Source organism: Argopecten irradians, chromosome 1, assembly GCF_041381155.1.
Source record: "Argopecten irradians isolate NY chromosome 1, Ai_NY, whole genome shotgun sequence".
Taxonomy (NCBI): Eukaryota; Metazoa; Mollusca; class Bivalvia; order Pectinida; family Pectinidae; genus Argopecten; species Argopecten irradians.
Window position 1 is genome coordinate 66756884 of NC_091134.1, and position 22409 is coordinate 66779292.

The window sequence follows — 22409 nt, forward strand, 5'->3', positions numbered from 1 at the left end:
GTTGGTGATTAGATGTACAAGTGTCCCCAGCTGTAAGATTTATAAGGAACTCTGATGAAGTCCAGGATCTGTTGTGTTTTGTGATTCACCATTAGTATACATTGTGTATATTGGTTGTACTTATCAAATGTTAAATTTAAAATATTGTCCTGTTTATGTTTAAATTGAAACTAAAGTGCATTTCAAATTCATTAATAAAATGGACAATGGGAAAATCAATTAGCATGTTGTTTCTCTTTATACATTCTTATAATACTTGCAAAATTGTAACATTATCTTTGACAGTAAATTTGAAATAGCACTATTCCATAAACATGTGTGTATGTGGTACAACTAGAGGTCTACAGCACTTTCTTATTGGAATACATTAAATACTGTAGCTTGTCATTTTTTTTAAATGAAATTTTAAGGTTTATTCAGAAATAAAAAAAAATATCATTGTTACCATATAACATGTTTATATATAAACATGTTTCAATACAAAACTTATAAATGCCTTAATGCACCATGGTGGTTGGTTAATAACAAGATTAGTTAAACACTCTCTCTGCCAAATCTTACACTAGCATACATAATGTATACAAAGTGCACTTAGTATAGAACTTCTTGAGAATCACATGCAAAGCACGATAGAATCATGACTGACAATTTGAAATATATGATTGACTAAAATTTTAATACATTGTACATTAATCAGAACAAAAAGTGCTGGAATATTTAACAAGTGAGATAGCAAATCACATGTAGTTGAAATGTTCTCTACAAATTGATTACCGCGCGGGACACTATACCGTTGACAAACGTACTTGTCTAGCCGCGCCGTGATCAGTGTGGCTGACACAGGTAGCTGATACAGTGACTGGTGTGATTGTGCTATATTTAGATTGTGTGGTTTGTATTATCCGAGCATGTGGGATTACCGGAAGCACAGTGACACTCGTGAATGGAAATTATAGTAGATCCAAGCCCCTGGTATCTTACAAAATTAATTTCTTAGTAACCAATTGCTTGTGCCAAAGCCTTTCTGTTTTTTTGAAAAACAAGTCTGTAACCCGTAGAAAATAACTTTCAAACAGAAATTCAATAGACAGACAATAAAGATTGCGAAAAAACAGATGGGTTTTTGTCAAGAAAACACACGCTAATTTTTGTTTTATTACAAGTAAATCATATAATCAAATATAATTAAATCATGAATAAATATTGGTTTAACAGCGCTGTTTATATCGCTATTTTTTCTTCTATTTTTGCCTCATATATTCATGTAGCACATCAGAAAAAATATATAATGTACCCGGTACTGGCAGATATTTTAACTTGCATGGTATTGTGGAAATGCCACCCTGAGAGGATTATTATCAAACAGGATGATCTTAACAATATATAAATTCAACATGCATATTTTGTTTTTTGGTGCACCGATAAAAAAACAGTTGTTTGTACAACACAGTTGAGTCGACGTCTACTGTCCCTTTGATCAATCAGTCAGTTAGGTATAATTGACAGACATGCGAAGTGTATGGACCCTCCCCTGTTATTACATTGTATAGGTAAATATCATTGGCTGGATAGCTCTCACCACACGTGTCAGTAATACAGGTGATTGACAAGGCGGCGTGGTTTCTGAACCGACCGGTGACCCAGCTATTTAGATTTTTTAGACATGTTTCTAAAATAAATTGCATTTTGTATGATTTTTTAAATCATGGTTCACCAGAAAATCTACTAGATTCTACTAGAATTTGTGTTTAGACTACAAATAGATACATCATACAATATGTAATTACTACCAAGCACTGACGGCTGCGATGTCTGAAAAGCTACCGTACAGAAAATAAATCTTCCTTGTAATTCATAGAATGACTCCTTACAACCAAGGCATTGATAACAATATATCTTGTAAGTTTATCATTCGTGTAAGTTTTCTCCGTACCAAATTATCCTGGCACGAAAATTCCCGTATTCGTTGACATATCCTGATGCGATAAACTATTTTTTTCTATCTTTTGACATCCGTGTCTCGTTAATCTGGTTAATTGGCTCATTTGTTGTATGTCTTACCGTTTGTGTATAGTTCAATTAGTCGTAGTCTTGTTTTTCCGTCAGTTCGTCGTCCGTTGGAGTAGAGTTTACCGCGAACATGTCAGTGTCAGCGATGCGTTTGTATTGCGTTGTTCTATATTTAAACTATGCGGTGATCGGCTAGTACACCACTTTCCCACACAGTGCTCAAGCTACCTGCATCAGCCGCACTGATCACGGCATGGCTAGACAAGTACGTTTGTCAACGGTATGGTGTCCCGAGCGGTAAAAATCGTAATAGTTACAATTGTTTGTACAAATATCAACTTTATACCCATTGATAAAGTTAATAAAGCACTTTCTGTTAAAAATATCACATCTTCTTAAATAGTACAAATACATTGGACAGATCAATGTATCCCTTGGTGATACATTTTAATTTAGTCTTTTTACCACAATGTCCTGACAGGAATACTCTGAACCTGTCTGTAAAATAGCCTAATGGAGGACAATTTTGCTTGCTGTAATCAATGTTTCCGCGGAATTGGCTGTCCAAGTCCACAGTGAATAACATCTAAGTAAATTGCGTTACATTAAATGTGATGTTGGATTGAGTCCACACTCCAACAAACAAAGAGCTGCGCTATAATGGTCACTAATGTAGTCCTGGTCAGTGTTGAGAACATTGACAATGGTTATCTGTTGGTCAATATATTGTCCATGTGACTTGTTTCATGGGCGCTGCTCTTTCCATTGTTAAATCCTCTAAAGCTTGTCTCGATTGCTCTGAAATCATACAAAAAGATCAATGAGATAACAGTTTTGCATTTTTTATATGATTCAAACTTTCATTGTGGAATCCATGTGTTAAAAACAAAGAGAAACAAACAAAATGAATAAATCAATACAGACAAAGTATAGGTGTACCTCTAAGGGAGATAATCTACACAAATTATATTTATATGTATGTGTAAAGGAGGTTATCAAGATTGCTATTGATATTCAAAGCAGAATATACATGACTTTGATGGAATATAAAATACCTGTAATTTTTGGACAGCCATGAAACAGAAGGATGGAGATCTGTGGACAGAACTGTAACACCCCTTCCACAGCTTCATCTGTCAGGTTTATACAACCATCCATGTGGACCTCCTGGGTAGTAAACAGCAATCACCATGACAATGGATAATGGCATTATTTCAATAATGCATTAGAAAGTTTGATTTGATTACCAAACTTTTTATGGAAAAATTGCATCAACTTATGAAATAAACGATAAATTAAACATCAGGCTCTGAAGTTAATATAAAAACTTGTTTAAGTTGGTCCCTGATTAGTTTTCTGTTTACCTTCAATGTTTTGGAACAGCTTCCTGATACCAGTGCAATCACACCATTGTCTGTTACCTGGTCATATAAATGTACAAATCAAATGATTTAAATATATTGAGCAGGTACAGAAAATCACAAAATGATGAAGATTTTATACATATACCATAAACTGAGCTCATTGGTTATCTGATTTTGTTTTGTGTTGACACAAAGATTGCTTTGTGAACTTCTGTCAAATTCATCCTAATTTACTTTCCTCTGCCTAAATTATACCAACATGTTTAACCTTGAATTTGAACATGACGACTTACATTTGTTTTCGAGAAGTTGACACTTTTGAGAAAGTGTGAGTTTTGTCCTAAGGCCTGTAGTGATTGATCCGTGAGTAGATGACATCCCCCAATGTTGAGGAGTCGTAGATGTGGACAGGAAGTAGATAGAGTGATAACTGCAGTGTCTGTAAGATTGATACATCTCCTGAGGTAGACTGTTTGCAGCTGTGTAGAGGTGTGGGCCACATTTATTATACCTGGCAATTAAGGAGTGGTTACCGGCAATGCTTCATATCTCGATAAATTAGAAGTTGAATTAATGTGACGGTTTTCATATAAGTTGCCATCAACAACAAAAGAAAAAAATATCAAACAAAAAACATACAAAAATTAACTACAATATATACCTGATGTTATTGTATGAAAGAATAAGTTGTATTTTCATTGGTAATACATTACACAAGCAACCGATTGACAATTAACCAAATCTAAGTGAACCCTTAACACCTCAGTCAACGTTATATAACACTGCACATACCCTGTGATGATATGTTACTGCGAGACAGTTTTGCTGAGTTGAGATCTAACTTTTTAAGCTGTGGACACTTTAAGAGATGCTGTAATCCTACATCGGAAACTTCACATTCACTAAGATCCAATACTTTGAGCTTTTGATGTAAAACCTACAAACAAAACATCAACAGTGCAGCATAATGAAATACAAAATTCTAAATATAGAATAGAAATCAATGAAGATGTTAAGTTTCACTAGATGCTGTTGCCGTAATAATTAAAGCACCACTTCCTGTTTTAGTTCAAAAATTGAAATTAAGGTGTCATTACTCTTCATGACATTAAGACTTCTCATTATTTCTAGAATTATGTTTGTCTAGACTACAGATATATGGATGTTCTTATTGACTTCTTATCACATTACCAACTTTTGTTTGTACACAATTTAAACCCATGCAATCATAGGTGTAGTGTCTATTATAGCAAATCCAATGTGCTATATATAATTGTTATTACTGAATTGTAAAATTATAAAAATTACAAGAGCTAACCTTTGATATGTTTGTATCTGAAACAAGGCCTCGTTTTGACATTAAATAAAGACATTTGTCCTTAAGGTTATCGGGCAGCATCTCTATCCCATCTAATGAAGTTGACAGGTTACACACCAGGCACTGCACACAGCTATTGAAAATGGAGAATAAAAGTGTTTTACTGTACAAATTACTGGTATTAAGAGTGCACTTCTCTCTGCGGCCGAAGGCAGTGTAGAGCGAAGCTGTGCCGACCATAACACTTGCATGAGGATATTAAGATTCCAATAAATTCCAGTACCCCTTGGAATTTGAAATCATGTCCCGCGGGAAAAGTCTCGCCCCTCCATGCAAGCAGCCATGTTTTAATTCTTGTTATCAGCACGATGAGATTTGAAATTGTCTCTTTAGACAAAATGTGTCATCAGGATACACTTTGAAATTGCTATAAGTGGTTTTAGATAAATACACAAAGACAAGACTGACACAATAAATGTACAACTGTACTGGTAAAAATTATCCACTGTTTGTGTGTTGTCAAGCGCACGGCACCGTCAGCTACGAGGTCAAGGAAGCTTAGTGCCAAAGATGACTGCACACATTCCCGCGATTTTAAAGATCTTAAGGAAATTAAACTATTGAGATAATCCAGGGGTGTAGAGATTGTAAGTGATCGGAACCCCTGGTGCATCGAGGATGGTATATATGCTAACTCTTTTTCTTCTTGTGGTAAGACCATGCACTCCGTTGTAGCCGGCGATTATGTGGCTTTGGGTTTTGCGCAGAGGCGTGGGGAGGGGGTAATTACAGTAGATTTTTTTTAGTTTTTCAAAGCACTCTATAAGATAAAAACAATAAAAACATTTGTTGTATTTAGATGGATGTGAGGGCTTCAAGGACTGTGTATGGGATGTGTGCCAACTTGAGTGTTGTGCTTTGTACTGCTGCTACTGGTAAGAGATTCCATTGTGTAGTTGTATATGGGAAGAAGGAGCATTTGTCCGTGTCTTTGGTAGCAGAGATATGTCTAAATGTGTGGGGGTGTGCCTGTCTCGTTCTGCTGTCTGTTTTGGCGAGTATTCGTGTGTTGACTGCGACTAGTTTGCATGTGATTTTGTACAGAAGTGTCTTGACTGTATTCTGCGTGTGTATAGTGATGATAGTTTTAGTTGGTGTATCATGTCTGGTACTGCACTTGTGTTGTGATATCTGTTTTGTATGTAGCGTTGTATTTTTTCTATTTGTGTAATCTGGTGTGTGTGGTAGGGGTTCCCACACGGAAGAGCAATATACCAGTTTGGGTCTAGTGAGTGCCTTGAATGCATGTTCTTTTAAATGTGGTGAGTTGATTTTAGGTTGCGTTTCAGAAATTAAGCTGAGTGATTTGTTTGCATTGGAAGTGTAGTGAGTGATAAGTGTAGCGTGAAGTGCAATGAACTGTCAATTCAGGTATATCCTGCTAATTAATAAAAACTCCCTTGTGTTTGAATCAAGGTTTGACCACAAGCAATACTACATTATATTTACATTTTCACTGCAGACCCACTATGTAACCTTAACAGACGCTGTTGGCAGTCATATAGACAATAAACTTCAAGCGCTAATCATGACGTCATTATCATTATGCCGTCACAATTGTTGTGCCAGCGATCACGAAAAACGGCTGTTCAAATGGCTGTTCCATCCTTGACGATAACGAATGATTATAAATTCACTATAGATGCAAAATCCTTTGGCATTTCAACATATAGCCAATATGAATGCCAACCGGACAGAGGCAAATCAAACATGAAGTGCGAATTTGCCTCCGTCCAGTTGGCATTCATATTGGCTATGAATGCCACCTGAAAGACGTCCAATGCTTAAGTAAATGTAAGATGAGCAAAATAACAACAGTCGGGTCGGGATTCGAACCAGGACTCTCAAAACATCACATTTACGTGAACCGATTACTACTAGATTATTCTTGCGTGATTTTGTGGAAGTCTAGATCTCTTTACCATATAATGGATTAAAACCTTGTAGATTTCCAGGAAAAGCAAAAATACCAACCCATCTAACAATGTTCTGACTTTGCCATAAATGCAAAATGCCGCCATGTTGTTTATAGTAGTTAGTTGTGGAAAATTGACCAATGAAATGCAAGCATATTATTCGCTCCGTTCCATGCACTTGGATGATCATGTGACTCATAAGAAAACGTCACCAAAATGGCAGATCAGCCGACGAAGTCAGATATCCAAACAATTTTCAAGAGATTGAGGTCTATACCAACAAATAAGGTGATTATCCTTGCTGTGGACAAAGTCAGCGAAGTTGTTAATTATTTAAAATATTTATTGGGGTATCTCGTCTGAGAGAAGGCGTTGATAAAACATTTTTATACCACATATGTTGTGTCGGTATTTCCAAACTTTCCAGAACACCGTCGCATGTGTCAGAAGTTGACAACTCAAGTGACATGCGACACTTCTCAGTTTGAAACCAAAGTCAGATCTTCTAAGACAAAGAATACGGAAGCGTATCAATTGTATTATCAGTCAACGTCTATAGTTTCTCAAACTTTCTTTTTGGTTTAAAACCTTAAGTGAAGTAACAGACCCTCCCCCCAACGCACGCACACACACACACACACACACACACACACAACACACCCTATCAGGGTTGAAATGACATGAAACTTATTCTAATGATAATTGATTTATTGTAAATGTATTGTTTTATTTCTATATTTGAAGAAAAAAAATTGATATGGAAAACAACTCCAAGCATAACCACCTAAAATATGTTCATTATGTAAAACTATTTTATTCCAGCAATGCTTTGACTGTGGTAGCAACAACCCTACATGGGCAAGTGTGACCTATGGTGTGTTCCTGTGTATTGACTGCTCAGCTACCCATCGGTCACTGGGTGTCCATGTTACCTTCATTCGGTCCACTCAACTGGACACCAGCTGGACATGGCTACAGTTGAGAGCCATGCAAGTGGGAGGCAATGCCAATGCTGTAAGTCTTGATTGTAATTTCTAATACAGCTAGATGTTGCAAACTGTCAGTATCAAAGTATTTGTGACATCTGTTTAAGCCAATCCTTACTTGTTTGAGGAATGTATCTTCATGCTAAAAAAAATTGGTTGCATTCCATTTGTCTCGAGAGCAATTTGTATTTCATATTGGTCTCAGAAAGCAACCCAATTCATCACCCTTTGAAATCAACCAATTTGAACTAAAGTAAGATTCAAGTTACTTCATGAATTTGTAAAAGAGTTAAGAATTGTATATAATTCACTACGCTGTGATTTCACTTGCATAGATGATGATTGTGTTCAAATGCAATCAAACAATATAACACTTAAATATCTTATAATTGTATGTCCTCAAATAAATGCATAAATAAATATTATGTGCAAAAGATTCTATTGATTTCAATAAAGAAAATAAAACATGACATCTTTAAGTTTAAAGTTGGTTAGTATTTACTGCAATTATTTTGAAAATTAAAAATACAACTACAAAATTTCATAATTGCAACATTTTTTCTGCAGATGGCTTTTTTCCGACAACATGGATGTACAACAACAGATTCTCAGCAAAAGTACCACAGCAGAGCAGCAAAGATGTACAAAGAAAAGCTTCAGTCTCTAGCTAATAATGCAAACAGATTACATGGCACCAAGGTATGCCTCTATAATCTATAAACTACATACACTGTTGTGTTGCCTTATTAATTGTCAATAATGAAGCAAGGCCAAGAAAATAAAATGTTGTGTTTTCCCTTTCATTTCTCAAAAAAAAATAGGTTCGGTAGGTAGGGAATTAAAAAAAAAACAAAAAAAAAAACAGCAAATATTTCTTGAGGGTGTAAAGTAATAAAATGGAGAGACAAAAGATAGTTCACAGCATTAAATTATATTACAGAGGACTCCAGCAATTCATGTAATGATTATTTGAATGTTTCGGTTATTTGCATAAACTTACGTGGTCCCGATGTTTCTTTATCTTTTTATTTGAACTCCATGTATTTGTATCAATTTATACTGACCTACAAATAAAAACCTAAGAAATTGTAAAAACAAGATTAAATATTTTTCTAGCAGAAAAATAACAGCGAAATTCGTCGATCACTAGAAATCTGCATGGTGACACATTAAAGCTATTGGATGGCTTGTAATTTTATTCTATGTATGAATAGGTAAAAATATTTGACACTGATACGATTTACATCAGCTGCTGTAGATTATAATTTCATTATCACCACTGACTCAAACATCTTATTCAGGCATTTACACTTTCAAATATATTTAATTGTTAACGTAACATACCTTAGTTCGCAATTGGTAGGAGAAACCATGCTTCCTTACAACAACTGCCATTCATGGGATAGACTCGTTCAACCAGCGTAGTCTTGTTGAGTACGTCCAACAGACAAGTGCGTATCAAGCGTCTGGTTGAACGTGGTATAGAGTTGTAGTGCAATTATTACCCGTAAGTTTTGTATGTAATATGGATGTCAAAAATACTTCCTACACTGTTTAATTGCTGTTCGAATTTGCATTAGCTTCTGAAATATTATCAAGCTAATTCACCACATCGATCAACAATACAACAGAATTCTCAAAACATTCAAGGCCTGGTGAATGCAATGATGCATCACCTGCCGCCATTTTCATATTCTTTCACATGTGTCAAAACAACACTTTGAATTTGTCCTTTGAAGTTTAATCACTAGGGCTGCCACGATACGGCAGAAGCGTACCACGATATATTGTGATACACAACAACTGTATTGCGATATATATTGCAATATTTTGACCTTAACATATGTGGTGTCTATTTTGTATATATTCCATAATAAAAACACCCTTTACATTATACAAACATACAGTGCTATGTTATGTAGTTTTACATCGATTTGAACCGTGTTGTTGAGTAACAGAAATGTTCAAATGTGAGTTTCTTGTTTTAAAAAATACGAGTCTGTTTGTGAAAATGCTAGGCTACAGACGATCGTAACCTAATAATGCAATAACTAAACATGATAGTTTACACTTTTGAACCTAAATAATGAAAAAAATTAAGTACAATTGTCCTGGCAAAATAAGCTTACGATCGTGATTAAACTTCAAAGGGCTGATCGGCTTGCAGTGTTGTTTTGACACGTGTAGGAATTCGAAAATGGCGGCGGACGATGAAGCCTGAAATAGCTGGCAAAATCCCTGCAGCCATGTATTCACCGGGCCTTAAATGTGTTTAGAGAATTATATATTCCGGTATTGTTGATTGATGGAGCAAATCAGCTTGATAATATTTCAGAAACTAGCCTAATGTCATATTGTTTATATTCAACGTCATGCAAATGTTTGAATTATTTGAACATTATACACGTTAGTTACAAACATTTGACCGACATCTGAATCGAATGAAAACGAAAGGGATACCCACATGGCTTCATATTATCGGAAAGGAAAACAAATACAACTTGCTGGTTTGGTTTTAATGACAGGACGTTTTAAATATATCAAATTAATGAAATTATGATACTAAGAAAATATATCGTAAAAAAACCGGTACAGGTAAACTGTATCGCGGTACAATATTTTTTGGTGGTGCATTGCAATACCCCAATATACCGGTGAACCGCGGCAGCCCTATTAATCACGATCGTAAGCTCATTTTTTTCGGAGAAAATGTACCTAAATATGTTTGTTATTTAGGTTCAAAATTGATATGTAAATATTTGCAGACACAATACTGTTTAGCTATTGCATTGGGTCACGATCGTTGCCTAGCTTTATTAGCTCACCTGGTCCGAAGGACCGAGGTGAGCTTATGGGATACCGCAGCGTCCGTCGTCCGTCGTCCGTCAACAATCGACTTCTTCTCCATAACCGCTGGTCGGATTTCAACAAAATTTGACTGGTAGCATCCTTATGGGCTACTAACTGAAAATTGTACAAATGATGGGGCTGATCCCCCGGGGCCTGAGGGGCGGGGCCAAAAGGGGTCAATTTGGCTATTTCCATATAAACGACTTCTTCTCTGAAACCAAGCATGAGATAGCACCCATAATGCAATGGTAGCATCCTTATAGGTGGGGGATTCAAAATTGTACAAATGATGGGGCTGCCCCCCCGGGGGGCCTGAGGGGCGGGGTCAATGGGGTCAATTTGGCTATTTCCATAAAAACGACTTCTTCTCTGAAATTAAGCAAGAGATAGCACTCATAATGCAATGGTAGTATCGATATAGGGTGGGGATTCAAAATTGTACAAATGATGGGGCTGACCCCCCGGGGGCCTGAGGGGCGGGGTCAAATGAGGCCAATTTGGCTATTTCCATAAAAACGACTTCTTCTCTGAAACTAAGTAAGAGATAGCACTCATAATGCAATGGTAGTATCGTTATAGGGTGGGGATTCAAAATTGTACAAATGATGGGGCTGACGAGGGGCGGGGTCAAAAGGGCCAATTTGGCTATTTCCATATAAAAGACTTCTTCTCTGAAACTAAGCATGGTATAGCACCCATAATACAATGGTAGCATCCTTATAGTGTGGGGATTCAAAATTGTGCAAATGATAGGGCTGACCCCCGGGGGCCTGAGGGGCGGTGTCAAAAGTGGTCAATTTCCATATAAATGACTTTTTCTCTGCAAATTAACATGGGAGTACGCTCATAATGCAATGGTTACATCCTTATAGGGTTTGGATTCAAAATTTTGCAAATGATTGGGCTGACCCCCGGGGGCCTGAAGGGTGGGGTCAAAAGGGGTTAATTTAGCTATTTCCATACAAACGACTTCTTCTCTGCAACTAAGAATGGAAGAGCACTTATAATGCAATGGTAGCATCCTTATAGGGTTGGGATTTGAAATTGTACAAATGATAGGGCTGACCCCCGGGGCTTTAGACGACAATAGATGCGAGGTCAAAAAGGTCAATTAGGCTACTACTTTCATATAAATTACTTTGTCTCTGAACCTATGTATTTGATAGCATATTTGTATGGTATCAAGAGCATCATTGTATGGTTGTGATTCAAAATTAAACTTTGGGAGTCAATTTTGCTTTTTTTTCTAATTGTCAAAGTCTTGTGATAATTACTAACAAAAAACCAGGTGAGCGATACAGGCCCTCTGGGCCTCTTGTATATGTGTCAGTTAACGTAAACCAAACACCTTACATTGGTTGGAACATTTTGGTTTTAAATGATTTGAGATTTCAATTTTTGAATATTTTTATGCTTTAGGCTATAATACAAGCATTTACAAGAAGTGAGTGTGAAACAATAATAATGGAAGACAGAATTTTCTGGATGACCCCTCCCTCCCCAAAAAAAAGATTAAGGTCGGTGGGTTAAAAATAGGGTCGGTCGGAAAAGCGAAAACACAACTTTTTTTTTCCTATGCCTAACTAAAGTACAGTGGACCCTCGATAATCCGGACACCTTGGTTCCCAGCCTAAACCGTCCGGATTACGAGTTTTCCGGACTGCCGAATTTCGTGTTCTTAGTTAATTAAATTGTCACGTACGAGTTACTCCCCTTGACCTTGTAATCGATGATAGGCTTTTATGTAACATACGTGTATTATAATTAATACTTTGTTTGTTATGTTTTATAGGTATTCTTTTTCATTACGTTAAGAATAATAATAAATAAACATATTTCTTTTTCAAAATACGAAACATAAAGCCATCGTTAATTGTGTACTATGTATGCATATAACTACGTATCCCACTCTTGATGTGTCGTACGGCAAATTGCCTAAGCAAGGATCAATATCATCTACGTTCTTGGCATAAAAAAAAACCATGATAACAAATAGTTGTGAACATTTTATGATCTCATATAATTGTTATTTTGTATAATGGTTGTTTTTAATAACCATTTCCACAAATCTTTGCTTTCTGACTTACAGATGTGCGTAACAATTGCAACCACGCGCCCGGTTCACGTCTAACTTCGTGCACAATGTCACACACGTGTAAATGGCATGTGCTGTAGCCTTTTTATCTTATACCACAGACGATGGATTTGAATAGATTCACTTACATTTAAAATTCTTATTAATTTTGTGAGTATTATCTCACTTTATTGTATCTGATACTCATAGCGATATATTCTGTATGCGAAACAAGTAAGGTATCTACAGCATACGTACCCGTACCCAAGCTCAAACTTCATGTTTAAAAGCATATGGCTAAAAATATATATTACGTATCTCAATTACAACACTGAAGTTTGATCTCCTATAGAAAACCAATGAACCGTTACATGACTGCACGTACCTGTGTGAAAGTTGTTCAGGTAAACGCCCGTGGCTATGACCTGGCAGTCGTTGTTATGACAACTCACACTAACTAGTGTTATTTGGCAGTGTGTATTTTACACATGACTGTAGCTGGCCTGGGATTTTCTCGGCACGTGGCGACAACAAATTGTCCGGATTATTGCGGGAATTTATTAACGAAAATTACATTCCGTTCTTAAAATGGAGTTCCGGATTCCGAATACAAATTTCCGGACAAGTGAGTATAAATAACGTTACGGAAATCCGTTTCCTGATATTTCCGTCCGGATTGTGAGTTTTCCTGACTATTGACGTCAGGATTATCGCGGGTCCACTGTATGTCTTCAGACCCTAGCTGTAGCAATAGAATTTTGATGTATATTCAATGATTTTATGTTATATAAGTGTTCCTGAAACAATACTGCTTTTACTATTTGGTCAGAATAATAAATATCAATTATACATGTTGGTTTGTACTTTGTAATACTAAGATTTTAGTATGTTCATTCCTAAGATAGAGTATTTTTCTCCCCCACATGAATTCACTACTAAGAAATTTTATGAAAAAAATGACAAATAAGAGAACAGAGGGTACAGGTTTTCTAATGTTTGTGACTTTGTTTTATCTGTACAGCTGATCATTGACACCAGTAACCATGGAAACAAGGTCAGAGGTCATAATACAGGCCCAGACTTGTTTGCACTTTGTTAACATTTTCTGCTCAAACAATTATTTACCTAATGATAGTGAATTTTTAGTGTTTATCTCTGACATGTGTTTTGAAATTAACTTTTTTCTTTATTTTGAATACACACATTGAAGTTGTTTTAATGACTAGAATGTTTGTTTTGATTATAAACTGAATTCTTGGATACGTAGGTAGAAATATAGATGACTGTATATCTTATTGTCACTGTCTAATTCTAATCTCAGATGTTTAACCTTATAATATTCAGTTTAAATTTGTAACCTATTAAAGTAAAATGAAAATTCAAGGATTTCATAAAAGATAAATAGGAATAGAATATCTCTAGAAAGAATTGCAGACTTGTCTGGTGTATAGATCCTGTTGTGCTTCTGATTTTATTGAGCTTCTCTCTTCTTTGATATTTTCGCTAAGTATTTTGATGTCTTGATTTTTAATTAATAGCTATATGTGTATTTGTTTGTTTCTATAAACTGAAATTATAAAATTGCATTTAAATCTGAACTATGCCCTGCATTAGAATTATTATTAAGTGGCATATAAAATGCACAAAAGCAATTGATTTAAATGACATATAAATGTATCTGTCCGACTCCATGCAAGAATCTAATCATCTAAATTTATATAGTCGCAGCATATCATTAAAGGGCTAAATTAGTAAATATATAAACATTACACAACCATGCTATTTGATTTGTCAAGATACCAAATGGATTGATAGGGCAATTATCACAGTTTAATTTTGGGTGTTGAAAGTAAACTGTTACTGTCTCCACATAACACAACTGTATCATTGTTGTGGTTTAGTAGTTTCTTTTTCTGTCACTCATTATAATTGTTGTACAAGTGAAAATGCTAAGTACTTGTTAGTATTTAATATTAGAAATATTGAAATACCATTTTTAATATTAGAAATATTGAAATACCAAATGAAAAGATTTTAAACATGTTTAAAACAAAATTGAGATAAAAATAGAATATTTGTTGTTTCTTAAAAGCTTTTAGAAAGCTTTTAATTTAATATACTCAAGAACAAGATGCTAATGCGTATTAATCTTCAGTGTGTTATTGTCGATATTGCAGATAATCTAGATAGATATAGATACCATTGTACTGTTTCAGATATGATTATTTATATACAAATAGAGGGGTTAGGTATATATCAAGCTTGGTACCATTTGGTTTAGAATTTGCAATGGTTGTATGCTTATTTATCCTGTTTGGCATGCAATCACCTAATCTTAACTTAATAATCTTAAAAAATTTTACTAATAAATGTTTAATCTGATCTAAGTTATGTCATATCTTCATTACAACACAAATAGTTGATCTAATTGTATACCTGTAGAATATTCAGAATTCAGTTACAATAAGATTAGTTGTTGTTTGTTCTGAATTCAGAACTGTACCCAGTACATGATTTGTTGTTCCCTGTTCAGAATTTACCCAATACATGTTTTTCAGGACTAGCATTATTATATGTTTATTTAATTTATTCCATATATATATGTGTATGTGTAATTATTTTATCACTCTCGCTCTTATTACCCCCAGAAAATTACATTCCTTTATTTGTCATGTTTTGACTCTGAAACAATGTCCCATCAGTTGTTTACTTTGATCCAATAGGTTGTCTACCTTGACATTTTCACTAGAATATTCTGCCTTGATAGTGTTTCAGATTGAATTGTCTTCTTTGATACTTGTTAATGACCTCCTTTTAGTTGTCCATTCACCTGCCTTAATGTTATCTCTTTTAATGTCTTATCACAAACATTGTCTTTCCTGTTCAATGATTTGAATGGTTTGGATATCATATTCCTGCCTTTTAAGATCATTGATAATTTTGTTAATTGTTATTATTATCTGTTTCAGCTGCACATTGACAGTCATGACCCAACTTCTCCTGTCAGTAAGGAAGTGGACTTTTTTGATGAACACACAGATTCCCCCGATCCATCATTTGCGCCTTCACCGATCAGTGACAATGCCAAACTCTTTGCCACAACAGCTCCCCAGCCCATTAAGAATGGCAACTTAAACAAGGATATAGGTATACATTGAAAAAAGGATATAGGTATACGTTGAGAAACAAGGATATAGGTATACAATGAGAAACAAGGATATAGGTATATACATTGAAAAAAGGATTTATAGGTATATACATTGAGAAAAGGATATAGGTATAAATTGAGGAAAGGATATAGGTATACAATGAGAAACAAGGATATAGGTATACAATGAGAAACAAGGAAATAGCTATAGGTATACAATGAGAAACAAGGATATAGGTATACATTGAGAAACAAGGATACTAATTATAGGTATACATTGAAAGACAAGGATATAAGTATACATTGAGACAGACCATCTAGTTGAATGTATTGCACAATTTATTTTATTTCATAAATTTTATTCCCTTAAATAATGATAATTTCTACATGGTTACAATAAAAGGCCATGGTGTCCATTATAATTATATTTATGTATCAGAAATAAGAAACATAAAGGGATAGACTGTACTTGTACTTTAAGTTTTACAAAATTTAATGTAAAATACATTACACATTCTGAATTGTGGTCTACCTGATTTTTTTTTCAGACCCTTCAGAAGGCCCCAGTGTGGAAGCTGCTTTGAGCATGTCCCCTACACAGGCAGCAGCTCAGGCAGAGCCAAGGAAATCTATTATAGGTGCAAAGAAGCCTGCAGGGGCTCGCAAAGGGGTATGTGTATATGGCTTTCCTGTCTTCAGATTAATTGGGTTATTTTTCATGATGTTTGAAGTATAGACAATTTTATACTTCATTTATAATTTTAGGTTAGGTTCAATTACAATATCTGTAGTATTCTGGTTATTGAAATAGATGCCTCTTTTTAGGTCATCTGACCGAAGGTCAGGATGACCTATTGTCATCGTGTTTTGTCCGTCGTCGTGCGCCGTGCGCAGTCGGCCGTGCGCCGTGCGTTGTGCGTAAGACTATTTATACAAAAGCCTACTCCTCCTTAACCCTTGAGCGGATTACATCCATATTTGGTGTGAAACATCATTGGGGAAGGACAATCATATTTTATATAAATGAGCCTGGTCCAACCCCTAGGGGCTGAGGGGTGGAGCCTCCAAAAGTGCAAATTTTCTTAATTTTAGCTTTAAAATCCTACTCCTCCTTCGTTCTTGAATGGATTTCATCCATATTTGGTGTGAAACATCATCGGGGAAGGACAATCATATTTTATATAAATGAGCTTGGTCCGACCCCTAGGGGCTGAGGGGTGGGGCCCCAAAAGGGCAAATTTTCTTAATTTAAGCTTTAAAATCCTACTCCTCTTTCACCATTGGATGGATTTCATCGATATTTGGTGTGAAACATCATCAGGGAAGGACAATCATATTTTTTTATAAATGAGCTTGGTCCGACCAAAGGCAATGATATTTAAGATAATTTTCAACTTTAGTTCATTGTAACTGTGTGTTTTGGTGCTATAGTGAGATGTTAGATTAACTTACGACAAAGACTGTCTGTCTATTTACAGAAGAAAGGCATGGGAGCCCAGAGAGTGAAGGCCAACTTCAACGAGATAGAGAGTCGGGCTCAGCAGCTGGACCAGGAGAGAGAAACACTAGCAGCCAACCAGGCGATGGCAGAGGCTCGTACAAAAGAGGAGCAGGAAAAACAGATGTAAGTGGTTTGTAGATGAGTGGTAAGATGATATTAGTGGATTTCACAGTGATTTTCAAGGCTTATATGAAAGATACAGGAAGAAAAAGATGTAAGGCATTTGTAATTAAAGAGTGCATAGAAATATTGTGATATTTCCCAATGATGATCATCTGATATGCCTGGAGAATGTTGCAATGTGATAGGAAGGTTTATTTACCTGTAACTAATACTACCTGAGAGCTTGCTTGAGGAAAATGTTACATCTGAGGGTAAATATGCATTCACATGTCACTGCCACCAGCAGGGCTTTTTCTCACTGGTTTGGGAATTGGGCCTGTGGCTTTGAATTTGAGGGAAAAAGTGCAACAAAACCAGGATTTGGGGAAAATTATGAAATATGAATTAAAGCATAACAAATAAGATTTTTTCTTTCCAGTGTACTTTATGTACTTTTCTGGAGCCAATTCACAAATATTTAAAGTCTTAACCAACCAAAATCATGCAATATTTTTGGATAGTTTTCAAGAAATTTTGATTTTGGGAAATTTAAGGCTTGATTTGGGGAAAATTTTGAGGTTTTGCCATGGGGAATGGGGCCGAATTCGGCCCAAAATCATGTTGAAAAAAACCTCTGACCAGGGACATAATTGTTTATTATACCAAAAACAATTACTTGATGATGAGTAAAATTTGCTTTTAATGCTTTATCCGTCATTGTTGTACTAGCAGAAGGGGGGATAACTCCCTGTGAATGATGGGCAATGATGTTCTCTGATCACAGAGAATGAATATTATTAAACATAAGTTACTCTAATAAGTACACAGGGTAGGCTTACCCCTTACTTTAATGAGTACACAGGGTAGACTTACCCCATACTTTAATTAGTACACAGGGTAGACTTACCCCATACTTTAGTTAGCACACAGGGTAGACTTACCCCATACTTTAATTAGTACACAGGGTAGACTTACATCATACTTTAATTAGTACACAGGGTAGACTTACCCCATACTTTAATTAGCACACAGGGTAGACTTACCCCATACTTTAATTAGTACACAGGGTAGACTTACCCCATACTTTAATTAGTACACAGGGTAGACTTACCCCATACTTTAATTAGTACACAGGGTAGCATACTTTAATTAGCACACAGGAGAGACTTACCCCATACTTTAATTAGTACACAGGAGGTAGACTTACCCCATACTTTAATTAGTACACAGGGTAGACTTACCCCATACTTTAATTAGTACACAGGGTAGACTTACCCCATACTTTAATTAGTACACAGGGTAGACTTACCCCATACTTTAATTAGTACACAGGGTAGACTTACCCCATACTTTAATTAGTACATAGGGTAGACTTACCCCATACTTTAATTAGTACACAGGGTAGACTTACCCCATACTTTAATTAGTACACAGGGTAGCATACTTTAATTAGTACACAGGGTAGACTTTCCCCATACTTTAATTAGCACACAGGGTAGACTTACCCCATACTTTAATTAGTACACAGGGTAGACTTACCCCATACTTTAATTAGTACACAGGGTAGACTTTCCCCATACTTTAATTAGCACACAGGGTAGACTTACCCCATACTTTAATTAGTACACAGGGTAGACTTACCCCATACTTTAATTAGTACACAGGGTAGACTTACCCCATACTTTAATTAGTACACAGGGTAGACTTACCCCATACTTTAATTAGTACCACGGGTAGACTTATCTCATACTTTAATTAGTACACAGGGTAGACTTACCCCATACTTTAATTAGTACACAGGGTAGACTTACCCCATACTTTAATTAGCACACAGGGTAGACTTACCCCATACTTTAATTAGCACACAGGGTAGACTTACCCCATACTTTAATTAGTACACAGGGTAGACTTATTACAGGTAGACCCCATACTTTAATTAGTACACAGGGTAGACTTACCCCATACTTTAATTAGTACACAGGGTAGACTTACCCCATACTTTAATTAGTACACAGGGTAGACTTATCTCATACTTTAATTAGTACACAGGGTAGACTTACCCCATACTTTAATTAGTACACAGGGTAGACTTACCCCATACTTTAATTAGTACACATACAGGGTAGACTTACCTCATACTTTAATTAGCACACAGGGTAGACTTCCCATACTTTAATTAGTATACTGTACACAGGGTAGACTTACCCCATACTTTAATCAGTACACAGGGTAGACTTACCCCATACTTTAATTAGTACACAGGGTAGACTTACCCCATACTTTAATTAGTACACAGGGTAGACTTACCCCATACTTTAATTAGTACACAGGGTAGACTTACCCCATACTTTAATTAGTACACAGGGTAGACTTACCCCATACTTTAATTAGTACACAGGGTAGACTTACCCCATACTTTAATTAGTACACAGGGTAGACTTACCCCATACTTTAATTAGTACACAGGGTAGACTTACCCCATACTTTAATTAGTACACAGGGTAGACTTAACCCATACTTTAATTAGTACACAGGGTAGACTTACCCCATACTTTAATTAGTACACAGGGTAGACTTACCCCATACTTTAATTAGTACACAGGGTAGACTTACCCCATACTTTAATTAGTACACTGGGTAGACTTACCCCATACTTTAATTAGTACACAGGGTAGACTTACCCCATACTTTAATTAGTACACAGGGTAGACTTACCCCATACTTTAATTAGTACACAGGGTAGACTTACCCCATACTTTAATAAGTACACAGGGTAGACTTACCCCATACTTTAATTAGTACACAGGGTAGACTTACCCCATACTTTAATTAGTACACAGGGTAGACTTACCCCATACTTTAATTAGTACACTGGGTAGACTTACCCCATACTTTAATTAGTACACTGGGTAGACTTATCTCATACTTTAATTAGTACACAGGGTAGACTTACCCCATACTTTAATTAGTACACAGGGTAGACTTACCCCATACTTTAATTAGTACACAGGGTAGACTTACCCCATACTTTAATTAGTACACTGGGTAGACTTACCCCATACTTTAATTAGTACACTGGGTAGACTTATCTCATACTTTAATTAGTACACTGGGTAGACTTATCTCATACTTTAATCAGTACACAGGATAGACTTACCCCATACTTTAATTAGTACACAGGGTAGACTTACCCCATACTTTAATAAGTACACAGGGTAGACTTACCCCATACTTTAATCAGTACACAGGGTAGACTTACCCCATACTTTAATTAGTACACAGGGTAGACTTACCCCATACTTTAATTAGTACACTGGGTAGACTTACCCCATACTTTAATTAGTACACACTGGGTAGACTTATCTCATACTTTAATTAGTACACAGGGTAGACTTACCCCATACTTTAATTAGTACACAGGGTAGACTTATCTCATACTTTAATTAGCACACAGGGTAGACTTACCCCATACTTTAATTAGTACACAGGGTAGACTTACCCCATACTTTAATTAGTACACAGGGTAGACTTACCCCATACTTTAATTAGTACACAGGGTAGACTTACCCCATACTTTAATTAGTACACAGGGTAGACTTACCCCATACTTTAATTAGTACACAGGGTAGACTTACCCCATACTTTAATTAGTACACAGGGTAACTTACCCCATACTTTAATTAGTACACAGGGTAGACTTACCCCATACTTTAATTAGTACACAGGGTAGACTTACCCCATACTTTAATTAGTACACAGGGTAGACTTACCCATACTTTAATTAGTACACATAGACTTACCATACTTTAATTAGCACACAGGGTAGACTTACCCCATACTTTAATTAGTACACAGGGTAGACTTACCCCATATTTTAATCAGTACACAGGATAGACTTACCCCATACTTTAATTAGTACACAGGGTAGACTTACCCCATACTTTAATTAGTACACAGGGTAGACTTACCCCATACTTTAATTAGTACACAGGGTAGACTTATCTCATACTTTAATTAGTACACAGGGTAGACTTACCCCATACTTTAATTAGTACACAGGGTAGACTTACCCCATACTTTAATTAGTACACAGGGTAGACTTACCCCATACTTTAATTAGTACACTGGGTAGACTTATCTCATACTTTAATTAGTACACAGGGTAGACTTACCCCATACTTTAATTAGTACACAGGGTAGACTTACCCCATATTTTAATCAGTACACAGGATAGACTTACCTCATACTTTAATTAGTACACAGGGTAGACTTACCCCATACTTTAATCAGTACACAGGGTAGACTTACCCCATACTTTAATTAGTACACAGGGTAGACTTACCCCATACTTTATTTAGTACACAGGGTAGACTTACCCCATACTTTAATTAGTACACAGGGTAGACTTACCCCATACTTTAATTAGTACACAGGGTAGACTTACCCCATACTTTAATTAGTACACAGGGTAGACTTACCCCATACTTTAATTAGTACACATGGTAGACTTACCCCATACTTTAATTAGCATACAGGGTAGACTTACCCCATACTTTAATTAGTACACAGGGTAGACTTACCCCATACTTTAATTAGTACACAGGGTAGACTTACCCCATACTTTAATTAGTACACAGGGTAGACTTACCCCATACTTTAATTAGTACACAGGGTAGACTTACCCCATACTTTAATTAGTACACAGGGTAGACTTACCCCATACTTTAATTAGTACACAGGGTAGCATACTTTAATTAGTACACAGGGTAGACTTTCCCCATACTTTAATTAGCACACAGGGTAGACTTGCCCCATACTTTAATTAGTACACAGGGTAGCATACTTTAATTAGTACACAGGGTAGACTTTCCCCATACTTTAATTAGCACACAGGGTAGACTTACCCCATACTTTAATTAGTACACAGGGTAGACTTACCCCATACTTTAATTAGTACACAGGGTAGACTTACCCCATACTTTAATTAGTACACAGGGTAGACTTACCCCATACTTTAATTAGTACACAGGGTAGACTTACCCCATACTTTAATTAGTACACAGGGTAGACTTACCCCATA

General features: G+C 36.0%; 2 protein-coding genes across 8 annotated transcripts in view; one reads left to right on the plus strand and one right to left on the minus strand.

Annotated features, from left to right (window-relative positions):
• Window positions 1-655: 655 nt before the first annotated feature.
• LOC138306002 (protein AMN1 homolog) lies at window positions 656-6796 on the minus strand. Of its 2 annotated transcripts, none has more exons than XM_069246330.1 (7): window positions 6727-6796; window positions 4693-4825; window positions 4167-4311; window positions 3668-3813; window positions 3375-3431; window positions 3066-3177; window positions 656-2808 (listed from the first exon to the last, which is right to left on the minus strand). In XM_069246330.1, the coding sequence occupies exons 1-7, from the start codon at window positions 6771-6773 to the stop codon at window positions 2729-2731; spliced, it is 720 nt and encodes a 239-aa protein (XP_069102431.1). In that variant the 5' UTR covers window positions 6774-6796; the 3' UTR covers window positions 656-2728. The 2 variants fall into 2 exon arrangements, with proteins under 2 accessions (XP_069102431.1, XP_069102421.1); XM_069246320.1 differs by having other exon boundaries at window positions 3668-3885.
• A 49-nt stretch (window positions 6797-6845) lies between these two features.
• Window positions 6846-22409, plus strand: part of LOC138306026 (ADP-ribosylation factor GTPase-activating protein 2-like) — a 35320-nt gene continuing 19756 nt past the window's right edge. For 4 of the 6 annotated variants that reach the window (XM_069246357.1, XM_069246365.1, XM_069246346.1 and 1 more), the window contains exons 1-7: window positions 6846-6956; window positions 7491-7682; window positions 8222-8353; window positions 13600-13632; window positions 15548-15725; window positions 16275-16396; window positions 17205-17350. In XM_069246357.1, coding sequence (XP_069102458.1) covers window positions 6885-6956; window positions 7491-7682; window positions 8222-8353; window positions 13600-13632; window positions 15548-15725; window positions 16275-16396; window positions 17205-17350 — 875 coding nt within the window. In that variant the 5' untranslated portion in view covers window positions 6846-6884. The remainder of the gene's footprint in view (window positions 6957-7490; window positions 7683-8221; window positions 8354-13599; window positions 13633-15547; window positions 15726-16274; window positions 16397-17204; window positions 17351-22409) is intronic. The other 2 variants (XM_069246373.1, XM_069246389.1) reach the window with 1 other exon arrangement.